A 17,596-nucleotide genomic window follows, 5' to 3' on the forward strand; every position below is an offset into this window, starting at 1 on the left:
TTAAAAACAACCTCAAGAAGCACACGTGTTCAGAAAGATAAAGTGCAAGAAAATATTACCTCTACCCTCAAAGTCAGCCCTGGACAAAACCATCTGACCTGGTTGCCTCCACTTTGCCACACCTCATCACCTCGGGCACCACCGCAGTCCCACTAGACTTGCCTGAGACACCTTCCGGCACTGCACAGCCGGCCCAGCATCTGCTCAAGACAGTTTGTAACGAAGTCACATGCATACACTGCCAGCGTGAGGCAGCTGCTGGCAAACATTAGCTCTCTTCCCAAACCCCTGAAACAAATGGATACTTGAGCTATGAGTGGAACTCTTTGAAGACAAAGAGTCTTCAGAACTCTGGTTCATCTGTTCGACAGAATTCCAAACATTCAGTTAGGCAATGAAGTGAGGGGCTTTTTCACAGGGTCACTCTGCATGTTACGCCCCAGCTCACACCAGGGAGGCCAATAAGGCCCAAGTCTGTAAGCCGAATCTACCCTGCCTACCCACCAGGGCTTCCCTGGTGGCTCAGAGGTTAAAGCGTCTGCCTCCAATACGGGAGACCCGGGTTCAATCCCTTGGTCGGGACGGTCCCCTGGAGAAGGAAATGGTAACCCACTACTGTATTCTTGCCTGGAGAATCCCACAGACGGAGAATCCCATGGACAGAGAAGCCTGGTAGACGACAGTCCACAGGGTCGCAAAGAGTCAGACACAACAGAGCAACTTCACTTTCACTTTCACCCAGCCTGCACAACACATGCCCCAGTAGCGTGTGGCTGAGAGGCTTTCTGAGAGGGATTTCTAGAGCCCAGGTCTTTGGCTTGACTACAGAGTCTGGAGCTGACTTTTTCACAACATGCTTACAGGCCAATTTTAAAGCATGTTCATGAGAGACTTGGGCTTCCCCAGTAGCTCAGTGGTAAAGAATCCACCTGCAATGCAGGAGATGTGGGTTCAACCCCTGGATCAGGAAGATCCCCTGGAGAAGGGAATGGCAACCTTCTCCAGTATTCTTGCCTGGGAAATCCCATGGATGGAGGAGCCTGGCAGGCTACAGTCCAGAGGGTCACAAAAAAGTCCAACACGACTTGGTGACTAAACAACTGCATGAGAGACAAGAGGAGAGAGGAAGCAGGGGCGGGGGGGGGGGGAGGGGGGGACGCTGCCGCAAGCCTGGACATTTGCTGGCTGAGAAAGGCCGAAATGGGAGAGGGGTCTCTCCCAGGTCACGGCCCAGAACCAGGCAACCCCCACCCCACCCCCACCCGGCCCCCTAGAGTGGGACCAGTCCGGGTACTAAGTCACCTCATGTCTGCCTCTCATGGGCCCTGGCCTGCAGGAGCAACGTGAGTAAAACCCTGCTGCAATTGCAGCCTCTTAGGGCAAACTCCAGGACAGACGTATCTCAAAGACAGCATTTGCAAAAGTGGCAGTTAGCTGTGCTGCAGGGAGAAATGAGACTCTCCTGGTGTCAGGAGCCTGGCCTCTCAGCAGGACAAACCCCAGAGTTCTCGGCACATGAGTACCACTTGTGAGCAAGTACAGATTGGTGTCTGTCACGGAGAAACCACAGCAGCTCAGCTGTCCCCAGTGACCATTACTGTATGAGAGTAGGAAAGCCATCAGTCGTACCGCTCACTCAGTCAGGGCACATCTTCAATGCCCTAAATCCTGAAACCCTTCTCCTCCCCTCTCCCTGAATCCCCACACCGCCCACACCTCCACAGGGGCTTTAAAGGGAGACATATGACCAGGTAGGGAGGCAAGTACACCAGGGGTTCATTAACGGCGGCAACCCAGGGCCCACTTGAAAGGACAGGAGCCTTCCCGTTTGTTATTAGCTGACCCAAGGGCCCTCTGGAGCCCAGAATCCAACTTCAACTCTCTATGAAAAGTCTGCCTAAAACCTCAGAACAAATGTTCTTCCTCAATGAGCGACTCAAACTTTCTTGCTCATGTGCCTCTTAATGTGGTTTTAGAAGTGTTCAAACTCGGGGGTAGGGGGTGAGGAAGTTGACCCATGTGACAAGTTATTGCTTAAGAATAATCCCAGGACACAATCATATTTTTCTCATCATGAAAAATGGAGCTGTAGGGAGGATGATGGAGAAGGCAATGGCACCCCACTCCAGTACTTTTGCCTAGAAAATCCCATGGACAGAGGAGCTTGGTAGGCTGCAGTCCATGGGGTCACTAGAGTCGGACACGACTGAGCGACTTCACTTTCACTTTTCACTTTCATGCATTGAAGGAAATGGCAACCCACTCCAGTGTTCTTGCCTGGAGAATCCCCGGGACGGGGAAGCCTGGTGGGCTGCCGTCTGTGGGGTCGCACAGAGTCAGACACGACTGAAGCGACTTAGCAGCAGCAGCAGCAGGGAGGATGAACTCCCAACCACTAAAGAATCTGCTGTGTTTAAGGCGCAGGTCTGCGGTCTACAAACACTGACACATTCTATTCTCAGAGCAACCCTCTGAGGCCAATACTATTATCAACCTATTTTACAGATAAGAAAACTGAGGCAGAGAGAACTTACCCAAGGTCCCACAGTAGCCACAGGCAGGGCTGGAATTTGAACCCTGTGAATAGGTCTGTCTAGCCTGCATTCTTAAGCACTAAACTGCACTCCTGCCCTCTGTGTGCCGCCCACATTTTCCAAATCAAGCCTGACAGATCCAAATGTACTTATGGGAGAATGTAAAAGAGAGACCATGCTGAAAATCTGGGGTAGATGTCATTAAACCAAGAGGACTTGGAAGCAAATTTCTATTTCCAATTTGACGTGGGTATGGGGGTGAGGAGGGGTGAAGGGACTGCTCAGTGCAACTCTCCTCTCCTCCCTACTCAAAGTGTGGTCCCAGGACCAGCACCACCAGGAAACCCATTAGAAGTGCAACTTTTCAGACTTCATCCCAGACCTGCTGCTGAATAAGAATCTGCATCCTGACAAGATCCCCAGGTAATTTAAACACATGCAAAGTCTGAGGAGAGCTGGCCTAATGGTTTCACTTACTCACCATCTGTGCCATCACGGTGTGGCTGATGCAGACATATTTCAAACACAAGTGTTTAGTCTGTCTGTCTGAGGCTGAGGCTGTCCCTGAGCTTTTCTTGTTTGATAATCACCCATAGTTACCCCCAGAACACGAGATTCGCCTTCAAAGCAAACACTCTCCTGCCCTCAGAATGAAGTTGGGTAAAAAGCACTCAAAAACCTACCTTTACAACATCCCACCCTTCTCTCTACCCCAACCCCAGCCTCTTTGTCTACTTTAGCCCTTGAAGCCCCATTCAAGTCACTGTTGCAGTCTTCCATTCTCAGTTTCAACATTGGAAGGGGACTCAAATACCAGATACCACTGACCTGTTACATCATCTCAACATGTGTGCATCCAACCAAGACTCAAAACGTGGTCGTGGTGGTTTAGTCGCTCAATCGTGTCTGACTCTGTGACCCCAGGGACTATAGCCCGCCAGGTTCCTATGTCCATGGGATTCTTCAGGCAAGAATACTGGAATGGGCTGCCATTCTCTTCTCCAGGGAATCTTCCTGACTCAGGGATTGAACCTGCATCTCCTGCACCGGTAGGCAGATTCTTTACTGCTGAGCCACCAAGGATTCCCACTCAAAACGTGCTCCATTGCAAAAAAAAAAAAAAAGAGTCAAATTGTCAGCTGGTACAAATTCAAGTCCCCCAACCTCCCAGTCCCCAGCCCTCAGTCTGAGGGAACACTTACTTATATTAAGCCTGAATCCCCTGCTGTGTTTCATAGCTGCAGTCTGTGGGGAAGAGGAGCTGAAATGAGTCAGGCCAGTCCAGGTGTGAGCCTTCTTTAATGGTACGCTTGTTCTGTGGCCCCGATTCAATCATTCAGTGTCTACAATGGAGTCACCTAGAGGACCCGTTAGGTCACAGAGCGGGCAGCCCTGCTCCCAGAACCTCAGCGTCAGAAGGCTGGCCAGCACCTGGAAATGTGCATCCCTCAAGAGCTCCCAGGTGATGCCCATGCTCCTTTGGGAGCCACTGCACTAATGATCTCTAACCCCTCTTCCAGTCTTGGAATTGTATTTTCCCAATTCAGTCAAAAACTATTCTATAGTATTCTATTATCAGAGAGTTAACTAAAAGCAAGGCTTCCCTGGTGGCTCAGTGGTAAAGAATCTACCTGCCATGCAGGAGACCTGGCTTTGATCCCTGGGTTGGGAAGATCCCCTGGAGAAGGGAATAGCTCCCCACTCCAGCATTCTTGCCTGGAGGATCCCATGGACAGAGGAGCCTGGTGGGCTACAGTCCATGGGGTCACAAGAGTTGGACATGACTGAGAAACTAACACAAGACAAGAGAAATTTCACCTCTCACTTTCACATAAATTGAATTGTTTCCCATATTTTCATTTTTTCCCCCACCAGATTTCCAGTTCTTATTTACCTTATATAGTTTTTATAGCATCCTTAATGCTATATGCTAGGCATTCAGTAGGAAATTAATTAATCTTTTTAATTGGAATTATACAGCAGGACTGAGCTTCCCTGGTGGCTCAGGTGGTAAAGAGTTCGCCTGCAATGCGGGACACCTGGATTCAATGCCTGGGTGGGGAAGATCCCCTGGAGGAGGGCATGGCAACCCACGCCAGTAACTTGCCTGGAGAATCCTCATAGACAGAGGAGCCTGGTGGGCTATAGTACATGGGGTCGCAAAGAGTCGGGCACCACCAAGCAACTAAGCACAGCACAGTACATACAGCAGCACTAAAATTTCCACAGAAGAGAGATCCAGAATACAGAGCAGGATAAAGCCCAATGAAGGACACAGTCAGAAGTCACCCAGTTGGACCTACTAGGAGAGAAAATTATCAAAAAACCAAACTCCTGTCACCTTCCCACCTATCAGCAACCCAGGGTCTTCCTAACTTTCCCATAATGTAAATAGAATTCCTTTGAGAGTTTCTGGGTAAAGAATCAAGTAAACATGATCCCTTCAGACTACCAGTTATTTGCTTATCTAGTTGTGACCCGATTTGTCCAGTTGTGACATTTCTCCCATTGTGTTGTTTTTTTCGGCTTTGAGGTTTTAAATATACAGTGTCTGCTGCCATCTGGTGGTACTTTCTGGTAGATGCAGCCCTAGAGATAGGCCTTTCTTTAGATCTATAGATACTACACCCACACCATGGTCTAACATTTCTTTTCCTAGATCCTTGGGTAAAGCATCAATCCATATTAAGATTCCTAGAGAAGTGAATTTTCAAGAAAATGCTTAATCTGTCACTTAAAATTCTGGGCTGAAACAAATTACATGTTCACAATTAAGAGCTAGAGCTGGATTCAGGCCACATGCACTATCCTGGTGGTTAAGCTCTGTAATTTTGGTCCAGTGCTGAATTTCTCTACCCCTTCATTTTCCTCTTCTATGAAATTCAGATGTTGATGTACCATGTTTTCAGGGCTAGTGAGAGGATTTAACTAGATCATGCATGAAAGCTTGAAACAGTGCCTGGCCCTTAGTAATAAGCCCTTGATATGTCTTCGGTTGGTAGTCAAGGAGATGTAACTCAGTTGTTCTCAACTCCATGCCAACCTCAGGCCAGTGAAATTAGAATACCCAGATACCCAAACCCACTCTCAAGAGATTCTGATTTCACTGATCCCAGGGTAGCGAAGGAAGAGGTAGGTAGTTGGCTAGCAGGGCATCAGGAGGTTTTTAAATCTCCCCAGGTGATCCGTATGAAAATTACAATAAATGATCCATATAAAAGCCATGTATTCATTTGCAGGTCACAGCAGACCCCGTGTCATCCAGTCAGTCTATAGCACTTATAGAATATTTGCCATGGACGGAATATAAGGGGGGCACGAGAAAAAAACAACACAGCCCCTACTCCATTTATGACAATGCAGATGAGAGGATGAAGTGACAGGGAGCAGGTGGTGTCATGAACAGCTATAGATTATGGGCTGGGAAGGAGAGTTCTTAGCTTGTGGACTTCACAGCTACTGTGAGAGAGAAGGGAGAGGGGAGAGAGACCCTGGGAGAGCTTTGGCTTTTAGGGCTAGTTGTGTACAGAGGAGGCGGTACTGATAAAAGATGTCCCCTCCCACCACTACCAGCCTCAGCATGCAGACATACACATACAGACATGGGCGCAACTTGACTGAAATGCGGTCATAGGCCTGGCCCCAATCAGTTTTTAAGCAACATATTCAACTCCCAATTAATTGCTTTAATAGAAATGTGGTAAATGAGCCACAATAACTGACTTTTTGTGTTTCTAGTTGACTCTTAGGATTTTAGGATTATTCAGCATCCTTGCCAGCCTGCATTGCATTTTGCTTAGGCTGTGATAGAATTAGAAGCAGTAATAGTGTACTGAGCCCGTGTGTTGGGCACTAAATGACAGATACATGCGTGCTGACCAACCAGAGATGACCATGCCTGACATTCCAAAGGGTTTCCTCCCAGACACATGTGTGCATGGCCATGTGCACCCCCTTTTAATAAAGATGTTATTAGAGTCAATAGAAAGTGAGGTTGATATTTTTAAATATCCGTACATATTAAGTTTAAAATAGCAAGTATCAGGACTTCCCTGGAATTCCAGTGGTTAAGAATCTATCCTGTAATGCAGGGGATGTGGATTCAATCCCTGGTCAGGGAACTAAGATCCCACATGCTGTGGAGCAAGTAACTAGGCCGCAACTAGAGAGTCCACACACTGCAATGAAAGTTTTCACATGATGCAATAAAGATCCTGCATGCCTCCCTAAAACCTGATACAGCCAAATAAATATTTTTTTTAAAAAAAAAGCAAGAATCATACAATTTAAGCTATATAATCAATTAATTTTTAAATAAACATGTATATGTTATATATGTAAATAAATGTTAAAAGTTTAGAAGGATACTGTTACATAATGGCTCCATCTGGGAAAAGAGGAAAAACTATTAGAGATAAAGCACTGGATAGAAACAAACTTTTACTTCTAATTCTATGTCCTTACATAATGTTTGAATATTTACAATGAGCATATATGTTTCATAATTTTTTTAATGTTAGAAAGAATGGTAAGGACAGACCCTAATAAATGAACTGATACATTGTCCATTTCTATGTATATATGTGTAAGTGTGAACATACAGATTTGGTTGCACCTATGTATACATAATGTGTGCTTGTATGTAGTATATATATGTATATGTATATGAAGTATACTGTAGTGTGTATGAACACTTGTGTTATATTGTGGTATGTGAGAACATGTATTATTAATATGTGTATATAGTATATACAAATAAAATATACACACACACATAAAGTTACTGTGCACTTGTTACCAAATTCTATGAAAATAGATAAAACCTAATAAAACAGCAGATTTTACCTTGGAACCTCCTAAAATATTTTACATACAATAAAAGGTACTTGCTGACTTTTCCCAAAGTTGAGATGATTCAACGTTTTTCTTTGTCTCTATCATCTGCCACTAAAATAGCGTATACATAAACATCTTATGCAACCACAAGCTCTTCAACCAAAGCATATTCTGGTCTGAAAAGTCTTTGGGGAAAAATCATTAATCTCGTATCTTATTTATTAGGTCACAATATGGCTTTTAGGTAGATTTAGAAATAAATCCCAAATTCTTAGCTCTAACCCCTCACACAATATATTTCTTCAAATATTGTGGTGTCTGCTTTGGCAACAACTCGTTGCTTTGCATTTTAGTTAGCTTATTCTAAATTGAATTTCAATGCAAATTTTTTTAAATTACATAAGGAGAGAATTTCTGTGCTTTGGCCAATGGCCTACTAGTTTAAATCCATATTCAATACAACACAATTCCCATAGACACAAGAATAGCAATAATTCTTCTTGAGTTATAGTCATTAAAAGGATGAACCTTATAGTATGTAAATTATCGCACTAAAGCTATTTTTAAATGTTTTTAAGGGTTTTGTTTCATTTTGTCTTGTTTTTTTAGTTCATCTTAAAAGAGGGCAATTCATAATTGCTCTGTACACAACAAAGAGTTTTCCTGGCCAATGGCTCCTTTCCTTCTGGTCATACAGGGAACCACCAGATTCCAGGGTCGGGGAAGGAACCGCGTCAGAGGGCGCTGCGGTGGAACCTACAGTCTACGTCACTCCTGGAACCACCCAGGCCACACCTCACCCTGTTGCCTCAATACAAACACACAGACTCTTTGCTCTTCCCACAGGAGGATTACAACCAGCTGAGGCCACTCTCCTACCCCAACACGGATGTGTTTTTGATCTGCTTCTCTGTTGTAAACCCTGCCTCGTATCACAACGTCCAGGAGGAGTGGGTCCCGGAGCTGAAGGGCTGCATGCCTCACGTGCCTTACGTCCTCATAGGGACCCAGGTTAGAAGGCCGCGTGGCCGGGGAGGGCGGCAGTGGGGGGCTTACCAAAATGGAAAGACCCTGTGGGCATCTCCTGGACATCCTATTCTACCAAACACTGGTGAATAGAGGGTCTCAGGTACAACAGTCCTATGAACAGCCTTTATCATGAACCACGTGGTTATTCAGCCCAGGGTTGAAAAGACAATAGGGCTATTGCATATGTAACAGGAAGTTTCCGTGGGGCCCTTAAAAATTCTTCTCTCCACTTTTTGTCTTTAAAAAACATAGTCTTTTTTTAAACAGACACCTTTCTCCAGTTCTGAGTCAGAGGAATGAGGTGTAGATGTCAATTACACTTATTACCTAATTTTTTTAATATCTAAAATCCATGATTGTTTGAAAGTCACAAAATAGGTGTGAATGTCAAAATGACCGCAGCAATCAGAATAGGCTCATTATGACAGAAACTCCTCAATAACAGCCCTTGAAAAGGAAGACAGAAAGTCACTGTTCCCTATTCCCTTGAAGGCCCCTGGTCTTTCAGATCTTAGAAATGATATTAAAACAGATACATATCAGACAAAGCTGCAATTGTAAAAGACTTTAAAGTGTTTTGAAAGCTAATAAAGTTCCATAGTTTGAATTTCCAACAGTAAGCCAGTTCCCAAACACATTAGAGATTGTTCTAGCTCTTTATAGTTTTAAATAGATTGTTCTTTGCTATGTTAAAACCCAAATTACTATCCCAAAGACATAGAAATGTAATGATATTGAAGAGCTTTATTGTTGTCTGTTTCATATGCAGCTGCTTTCAAGTTCTCATTTTACATTCTGCTTGACCAAGAGAAATTTTTAAGTAAGAGAAAGGAAAATATTTCCAAGAGAATATGTGGACAGAGAACTAACAGATCCATAAATATAATTAACACTTCTGCTCTGAAAGATAGTTATTTGTTTGTTTAAATAAAATCTTTCGCCTTAACTCTAGATGATAACGTTTGACGATTTGGTAAGGAAATATATGATGGGACATACCAACATCTTTGTATGATCCAAATCCTTTTTCTAACCCATGGGCACTAAGTTAAAAAATTAAGGCAAAAAAATAAAACCCACCCACAAAGTAGTAAAGCTGAGAAATGGGCTTTGAAAGGGAGCCCTAAAGTCATTTTTTCTTTAAAACACAAGCTTTGATGTGCCCATATTGACACGCATGCATGTATGCATGGGTTCACACACACACTGAGAGATTAAAGCAACTTAAATATTTAAATTGTCAACCCTCATCCACACATGGACGCTGTTTTTGAAGTAGTTCTATGTTTGAAAAGATTAATGTTTATTCCTTGAGCAAGCCCCTTGGAAATTCCTCTTTAGAACTTGCCTTCAGAGCCTACAGCACATTCTTTAGAATATCCTCACAAGTGACAAATCTTCATCCCTTTGAGTATGAAGATTTGGTTTGGAAAAGTCTACGTATATAATATACATATAATCAGAGCCAGGAAATAAACTATTAGAGAATTGGTAATATAACTAGAGACCAAATGAGGCGTCACTGCACAGTAATAAGACTGATTATTTTGTATATCCTATAAGTAGTGTCTAGAAATAAACAGGAAACTTCAAAAGCATTTGAAACAGCCACAGAATCATTTGAATAAGTCCTCAGCTCTCAGGGTAGTAGTGAAATTTCCTTGATAGCTCAGTTGGTAAAAAATCCTCCTGCAATGCAGGAGACCCTAGTTCGATTCCTGGGTCAGGAAGATCTGCTGGAGAAGGGATAGGCTACCCACTCCAGTATTCTTGGGCTTCCTTTGTGGCTCAGCTGGTAAAGAATCCACCTGCAATGTGGAGGACCTGGGTTCCATCTCTGGGTTGGGAAGATCCACTGGAGAAGGAAAGGCTACCCACTCCAGTATTCTGGCCTAGAGAATTCCATGGACTGATAGTCCATGGGGTTGCAAAGAGTTGGACAGGACTGAACAACTTTCACTTTCACTTTCCCAGGATAATAGTTTTGAAGGCTAAACTATAAGGAAAGCCTGGGGTATACATATACAAAGAACTCACTTTAATTCTAGACATAATATGGCCGTGTGTATGTGCTTCCTTAAAGAAAATTCAGCAATTTCACGGGTGTCAAGTGGGAAAACATCTCTATTATGTCACAGTTTGAAATATCTGGTAAGGCCTGAAAAAATGAATAAATGTATCACATGTGTGTTTTTTGCCAGATTGATCTCCGAGATGACCCCAAAACCTTGGCCCGTTTGCTGTATATGAAGGAGAAACCTCTCACTTACGAGCATGGTGTGAAGCTTGCAAAAGCGGTACCGATTTTGAATTTCATTTTCAATGGTTTCTGAGAGACAAGTTTGCTGTATGCTTTAGAATGGAAGAGCTACATAGGCTTTTGCTTTAAAATGCAATGTGTTCAAAATCATCTCTCTGCTTTATACATTTCCTCTGTTCAAGTCAGGCTGGAAGGGACCATGTGGTTAGCATTCTTGTCAGCCAGCACTGTCTGGTTTTCATTAAGAAAGAAATTTGATGAATTTAAACAGCTGAAGCACTTATCATTTGATTTAGCAACCTCTAGAATATCCATTTGCCATATTGAGTATGAATAAAGGGAATCATTAGATAGATATTTGTAAACCTCACTGCTTATTATCCATGTAACTCATTTAAATGACTCCATAAAAGGCATTTTGTGATTTTCCTGAGAGAAACTTAGATTTGCATCTGGCAGGGTTGTTTTGTTTAGTCTTTCTCACCCTATAATGAGTAGCCACTTAGAGGAGCTGGATTATGTCACCAACAGCATCTTAAAAGAGTAACATGGACTGAAAGGTAACTAGCCAAAGAATCCAAGGGGCTATTCACAGATAATAACTACTTGCTCACAGCTGGAACAGTTTCCATGATCCTTTCCATGGTCCTTTCTTCATTCTTAAGAGCTAAAGAATGATTTTGTTGGGGAAACAATTTAAACCAAATCTGTCTCCCATTTACTGCCAAGATGTGCACAAAAGCAGACACTAACATGTCCATGAGAGGATGAGGTACCAGATGCAAAAGGAGGTTTATAAATCATATTCCATAACCTCCTCGTTGGTTTAGTCCCAAACCCATCAAGCCAAGCCAAAGGTCTCAGAAATTTCTTTTTTACTTTATTTAACTAACTCTGCAAATGCATGCCCTGGGGCAGAGTTAGGGGTCCCCTGCTTTTAATTAGGTCAAGAGTCACATTAATTACCAATTTTTGGTGAATAAAAATGCATGCATTTCTCTTATTAAACCTTTCTTATAGGCAACAAAATTAAGTGATGCATTTGAATAGAAATGAATTAAATAAGATTCTGTTTCTGTGGATGTAATACATGAGAACATCTCACAAATATTTGAGAAACTGAATGCCTCTAGGGGGCTTCCCAGGTGGCGCTAGTGGTAAAGAACCTGCCCACCAATGTGGAAGACACAGGTTCAATCCCTGGGTTGGGAACATACTCTGGAGAAGGAAATGGCAACACACTCCAGTATTCTTGCCCTGAAAATCCCATGGACGAGGAACCTGGCGGGCTACAGTCCAGGGGGGTCACAAAGAGTTGGACGCGACTGAAACGACTTAGCACTATGCTTCTAAGGATGGTAATGTTAGAACCAGCAGTGGGAGCCACCCATCCTGTTCTCACTAAGCACTTTACAAGCTCCATCTCATTTCAGCCTCTTGCTCCCCTCTTAGGTAGAGAGCAGTGGTCTTCTCTTACAGTTGAGGACCCAGAGTCTTAGGGAGATGAACAGGTTTGATTCACACAGCTGATAATAGGGATGTGTGTGTGTTCAATTGCTCAGTTATGTCTGACTCTTTGCAACCCTTTGGACTGTAATCTGCCAGGCTCCTCTGTCCATGAAATTTTCGGGGCAAGAATACTGGAGTGGGCTGCCATTTCCTACTCCAGAGGATCTTTCTGACCTCCCCACCCCCATGCACCTGACCTTTTGTAAACCATCTCCTCAAACCATTTCTTTTCCCACCTATAAAATGGGCACATGTCAGACTTCCCTGGTGGTCCAACGATTAAGACTCTGCACTTCCACACAGAGGACACAGGTTCAATTTCTTGTTTGGGAAGTAAGATTTCATATGCCATGTGACACAGCCAAAATTTTTTTAAGAAATGGGCACATTTCTACAGGTTCTTCTTCCTTTTCCTCAAACATCCAGCTTCCATTCTCTCCCTAAAGTACTTAAACATGCTATGCTATGCTAAGTCACTTCAGTCGTGTCCGACTCTGTGCGACCCCATAGAAGGCAGCCCACCAGGCTCCCCCATCCCTGGGATTCTCCAGGCAAGAACACTGGAATGGGTTGCCATTTCCTTCTCCAATGCATGAAAGTGAAAAGTGAAAGTGAAGTCGCTCAGTCGTGTCCGACTCTTAGCGACCCCATGGACTGCAGCCCACCAGGCTCCTCCATCCATGGGATTTTCCAGGCAAGAGTACTGGAGTGGGGTGCCATTGCCTTCTCCGGTACTTAAACATACAGTTCCACAAATGATTGTATGCGATTCCCAGCTAGATACCTTTCACAGTGAGGAGGCTCCAAAGGCTCAGCACCAGCTTTGTACAGAAACTTGTTTTCTGTGTCTCTTGCTTCTGGAGTCTCTCCCACCACCATCCTGTCAACGTCCTAGGCTGACTTCTCATTTGGGAAGTTGTTTTTTCCCTCTGAGATGAAGTCGTTCCAAAGCCTCCCATCTCATTTCATACTTATTTTAGGAACAATGGCTGAGTTCACCACTTCATTGCCTTTTGCCAGTTTCTCCTAGCAACTGCTCTCAGATACAGCGAAAATCATGTTTAGCTTACAAAATCCAATTTAGAAGAAAACCAAGCAAGAGTTTAACTTGTTTCATCACAATTCATATAATTATAGAGATGCTTTAGGTTTCTCTGCACCCTGACTTTCCTGTCAAGTAGTTTATAATAACAGCTAACATTTATGGAGTGTTTGTAGTGCTTCATGCCAAGTGCTTTACACACCTTGTCTTAATTAATCCTCCCAGCTACCCCCCAAGGTGTACAGATTATTACCTCCACTCTCCTAGTGGAAACTGAGGCTCAGAGAAGCTAAGATCGCCCCCCCTAGAAAGTGACAGGCCCAGGATATGAAAACTGTGTTTAACCACCATGCTCTTCTACTTCCCCCCTATAATCTGAAAAGAAACCCTTAGGTTTGGGGCTTCTTTGTTTATAGATTGAAGCCCCGTACCTTTTTTAAAGACTTTTTGTGATGTGGACCATTTTTAAAGTCTTTATTGAATATGTTACAATATTGTTTCTGTTTAATCTTTTGGTTTTTTGGCCGTAAGACATGTTGGATGTCAGCTCCCCAGTCAGGGATCGAACCTGCACCCCCTGCACAGGAAGGTGACGTCTCAACCGCTGAACCACCAGGGAAGTCCCTGAAGGCCCCTGTTGTAATGTGTATACTCTCCCCATAACTTAGATGCTTTGCAAGTTCAGATTTTTTATATTCTTTTGTTCAGTACTTGTCAATTTCCAAAATGTTTTTCATCTGAAAGGACATTTTATTTATGAGACATTTTCATGTCATACATATTTCCTATTATTTACACTCTAGAGTCACTACATTTATGTAAATGTTTTATATCAATTTATAATAAATAGTCATTGTTATCCCTTGCTTTACCCTTCCTCTTCTTTTCATTATTGTTTTTAATTTTCAGCCTACTCTTCCCCCGCTTTTGTCATTTGTGTATGTCTGTACTGCAACTGGACTTATTTGGCAATAATTAATACCTAATCTGTGCCACGTTAGCTCTAAGATGATGATTCTTTGTGCATTCTCTTTCGCAAGTCCACTGAATATAATCTAAACATGGTTTTCTAAGCTCAGTCTTCCTAAGGTATTTCTGAATAAAACACCGGACCATTTTCCTTTTTTCAATCTTTGGCCTCACCTGTCATCTTCTTCACCCTGTGCATTTTTTATTGCTACTCTCACTCTTTATCTTAGCACCCGTTTCTTGGGTTTTTAACTTGCACCAGTGGGGTTTAGAGCAGCAAGACTGCAGCAAAAACCCTGTCGTCAATGTTCATGGAGTCCTTAATACCCTCCCGCTGACTTTGAGGGTCACCATTACCCTCCTTGTTTTTTGTGCCGGCCATTTCCACTTTGTCCTGTGGTCATGGGAAATCAGTCACTTCACTGATGGGAGCTGGGCTACAGAGATCAGAGTGAGAGAGCCCTGCCCTCAGGAGACCCACAGCACAGAAGACGAGAGAGACGGGCAAGCTAAAGCACACCAGCTGAACAAATAGAAGAGACACGTGCACAAAGGACTGGAGTAGCAGAGAGGAGACAGTGATGGACACGTCTGGGGAGAAGGACTCAGAGCCAGTTCTTGGAGCAGCCAACAACTGAGCCAGGATAATAAGTTTGTCAGGTGGACGAAATTAGAAGACTGGGGAGATCAAATTCCAAATAGGGAGACTGATACGTGCAAGTAATGGCCCAAATTTCACCCACAAATGTTTTGATCAACCAACATGGGTATTTTTGATGTGATTTAGTGGCCAACATTGAGCAATTTGGAAGCTTCATGTAAATATACACATTTCTAATTTCTTTAAAAAAAAATCAGTACATCTGGCAGCACAATCCAGCATTTCCTCATCAATTGAAACTTATAAACAGTTTTTTAAATAAGGTATTGGGTTGGCCTGAAAGTTCATTCAGGTTTTCCCATAAGATGGTACAGAAAAACCTGAACCAATATATACTGTTCAGTAAGCCACAATCCCCACCACCTCATAATAACCTACACTCAAGCAGTGCACTCACATTATCCATCCTTGAGTTGGCAATTTCTACCAATTCTTGAAAAAAAAATCAGCAGCCAATGCATCCAGCCTAGAAACACTTCCTCTTTCAGCAGTTTGGTCATCATGCTAATTTATTGAGATGGAATCTCTCTCATAAGTCCTTTGGTTCTCTTTCTGTCATGTGGCTCTCAAGTTGAACTTTCAAAATCTCTGCATAACTCCTAAATTTTAAATAAGGAATAAGGAGCTTCTCCGCTACTAGCCATTTCTTTAGCTACCAGCTTACTCTGTTTATTGCACTAACATCTCTTCTTCCTATTTACATACAGTACCAAGCTTCCTTCTCCTTCCCTTCTTCTCTCATCGTCACTCAGTCATAACAAAATCTCCATCTGTTTGTTTTGCTCTTTCATCACATTTCTTTACATTTGCTCGAGAGACCTCAACAGAATGATTAAGACTCAGGCTCAGGAGACAGACACATTCAAATCTCTGCCATTTTCTTAGTTGTATGGCTTTGGGGACATATGCTCTCTGGACATCAGTTTTCTGAGCTGATGGAGAATGGTGAGAGACTTACCTCTCAACTAAGTGAGCCGGTGTACCTACCGCAGGGTCTAGCTCACCTAGCTAGCATTGTTGTAGACACTGTGTCCTCTCAGATACGTCTGCAGCTGGGCAGACCTTCCGTTTCATTCCTTCAGTTATGCCTTATCTTATTCTAGAACATGTCCACCTCCACAAGGACCACCTGGAAGAAACACTAGGGTTTCTTTCACTTGATCGGTCGCTGTGAGTTTGTTTGCCTGGTTTTTCCTTCTTGTCAGACTCTTTTATGTTCTATATACCTCTGATAAATTTCCCAGCTTCTGAAACAATGTTACAGCTATTATCAAGTTATCAGGAAAATGTTCTCTCAGTTTACATTCCTCAGTCTCTATTTTGTTCCTGAAAACACATCATTTTGGTAAAGCATGTCCCAGATTGCTAACATGTGTATCTAAACAAAGATCTGTGAATCCTGAGCGCTTGCAGATGGATTCTAAATATTTGACAGTGTAGGTCCCTTTGCTCCAAGAGGCAGATGAAGTTGCTGCTGTAAAAGAAGCTATATTTCCTTGGGATGGTTTTGCATTTTGCATCTTGGAGGGCACACTTTTTTTTTTCCCAGCAGTCCCTATAACATGGCTGTGTTTTAGGGAATAAGTCTTACCTGCATCAGGATGAATTCTTCTCTCTGATCATTAGAGCAACTGATCCTTGGTTAGCAATACTGAGCTCACAACTGGGTTCTGGTTCTCACACATATCTCCCAAATCACACCCAAAATCTGTTTGCTACTTTTCCTGTAACTATCAGTATGAAATAATGCTATATTAACCCAGTTACACAATAATGCCTTGATCTACTGTTTGATTATCTTCAGAAATGTCTAAACTGGGAACGACAAGTTTGGACTCCTCTTGCACCATCAAAAGGCAAACTCTACTAAGTTGTCAGCAGCACTGTGGCGGGGGTGGGTAGAGACAAGAGAAGGAGAAAATGTGCAGTCTCCCATCTTGCAGGACCAGATGGTCCAGAATTCCACGTGTGAACCCAGATCCGTCCAGCTGTCCTGTAATTTCCAGAGTCAGTCGAGGCTTGTGATCTTAGTGGGGAGGTATTCCAGATACAACAGCCCATGGCATGTTCTGGGTCTTTTTTTCAGGATGACTGACAAGAACCATTCAGTAGACACATTTATTAAAAATCAGTGTGCCTTTCACATGTGTTAATATTGAGTCCTGAATACAATCCCAAACTGTAAGAGATGACATTTCAGGATATTATTAGGAAAAATTTTTCTGATCCTTATCCTTATAATCCTTATCCCTCACTTCCCTTGTGGCTCAGCTGGTAAAGAATCCACCTGCAATGTGGGAGACCTGGGTTCAATCCCTGGGTTGGGAAGATCCCCTGGAGAAGGGAAAGGCTACCCACTCCAGTATTCTGGCCTGGAGAATTCCACGGACTGTATAGTCCATGGGTTCGCAGAGTCGGACACAACTGAGTGACTTTCACTTCACTCAGTTCAGTTCAGTCGCTCAGTCGTGTCTGACTCTTTGTGACCCCATGAATCGAAGCACACCAGGCCTCCCTGTCCATCACCAACTCCCGGAGTTCACTCAAACTCACATCCATCGAGTCGGTAATGCCATCCAGCCATCTCATCCTCTGTCGTCCCCTTCTCCTCCTACCCCTAATTCCTCCCAGCATCAGAGTCTTTTCCAATGAGTCAACTCTTCGCATGAGGTGGCCAAAGTACTGACGTTTCAGCTTTAGCATCATTCCTTCCAAAGAACACCCAGGGCAGATCTCCTTTAGAATGGACTGGTTGG

General features: G+C 43.3%; 1 protein-coding gene and 1 long non-coding RNA gene across 3 annotated transcripts in view; one reads left to right on the forward strand and one right to left on the reverse strand.

The window, feature by feature from the left end:
• The window catches only part of RHOJ (ras homolog family member J), a 93,297-nt gene that overhangs the window by 71,376 nt on the left and 4,325 nt on the right, over positions 1-17,596 (forward strand). The window contains exons 3-4 of the mRNA XM_055538288.1: positions 8,217-8,381; positions 10,601-10,696. Coding sequence (XP_055394263.1) covers positions 8,217-8,381; positions 10,601-10,696 — 261 coding nt within the window. The remainder of the gene's footprint in view (positions 1-8,216; positions 8,382-10,600; positions 10,697-17,596) is intronic.
• LOC129621643 (uncharacterized) overlaps positions 1-17,596 on the reverse strand; it is a 33,649-nt gene that overhangs the window by 2,171 nt on the left and 13,882 nt on the right. The window contains exons 3-4 of one of the 2 annotated variants that reach the window (XR_008699578.1): positions 3,737-3,779; positions 3,363-3,634 (exon numbers count right to left, since the gene is read on the reverse strand). The exons of the other annotated variant lie outside the window; for it this stretch is intronic. This is a non-coding gene — a long non-coding RNA (uncharacterized LOC129621643). The remainder of the gene's footprint in view (positions 1-3,362; positions 3,635-3,736; positions 3,780-17,596) is intronic. 2 annotated transcript variants of the gene reach the window in all.

Source organism: Bubalus kerabau, chromosome 10, assembly GCF_029407905.1.
Source record: "Bubalus kerabau isolate K-KA32 ecotype Philippines breed swamp buffalo chromosome 10, PCC_UOA_SB_1v2, whole genome shotgun sequence".
In the NCBI taxonomy this organism is placed as follows: Eukaryota; Metazoa; Chordata; class Mammalia; order Artiodactyla; family Bovidae; genus Bubalus; species Bubalus kerabau.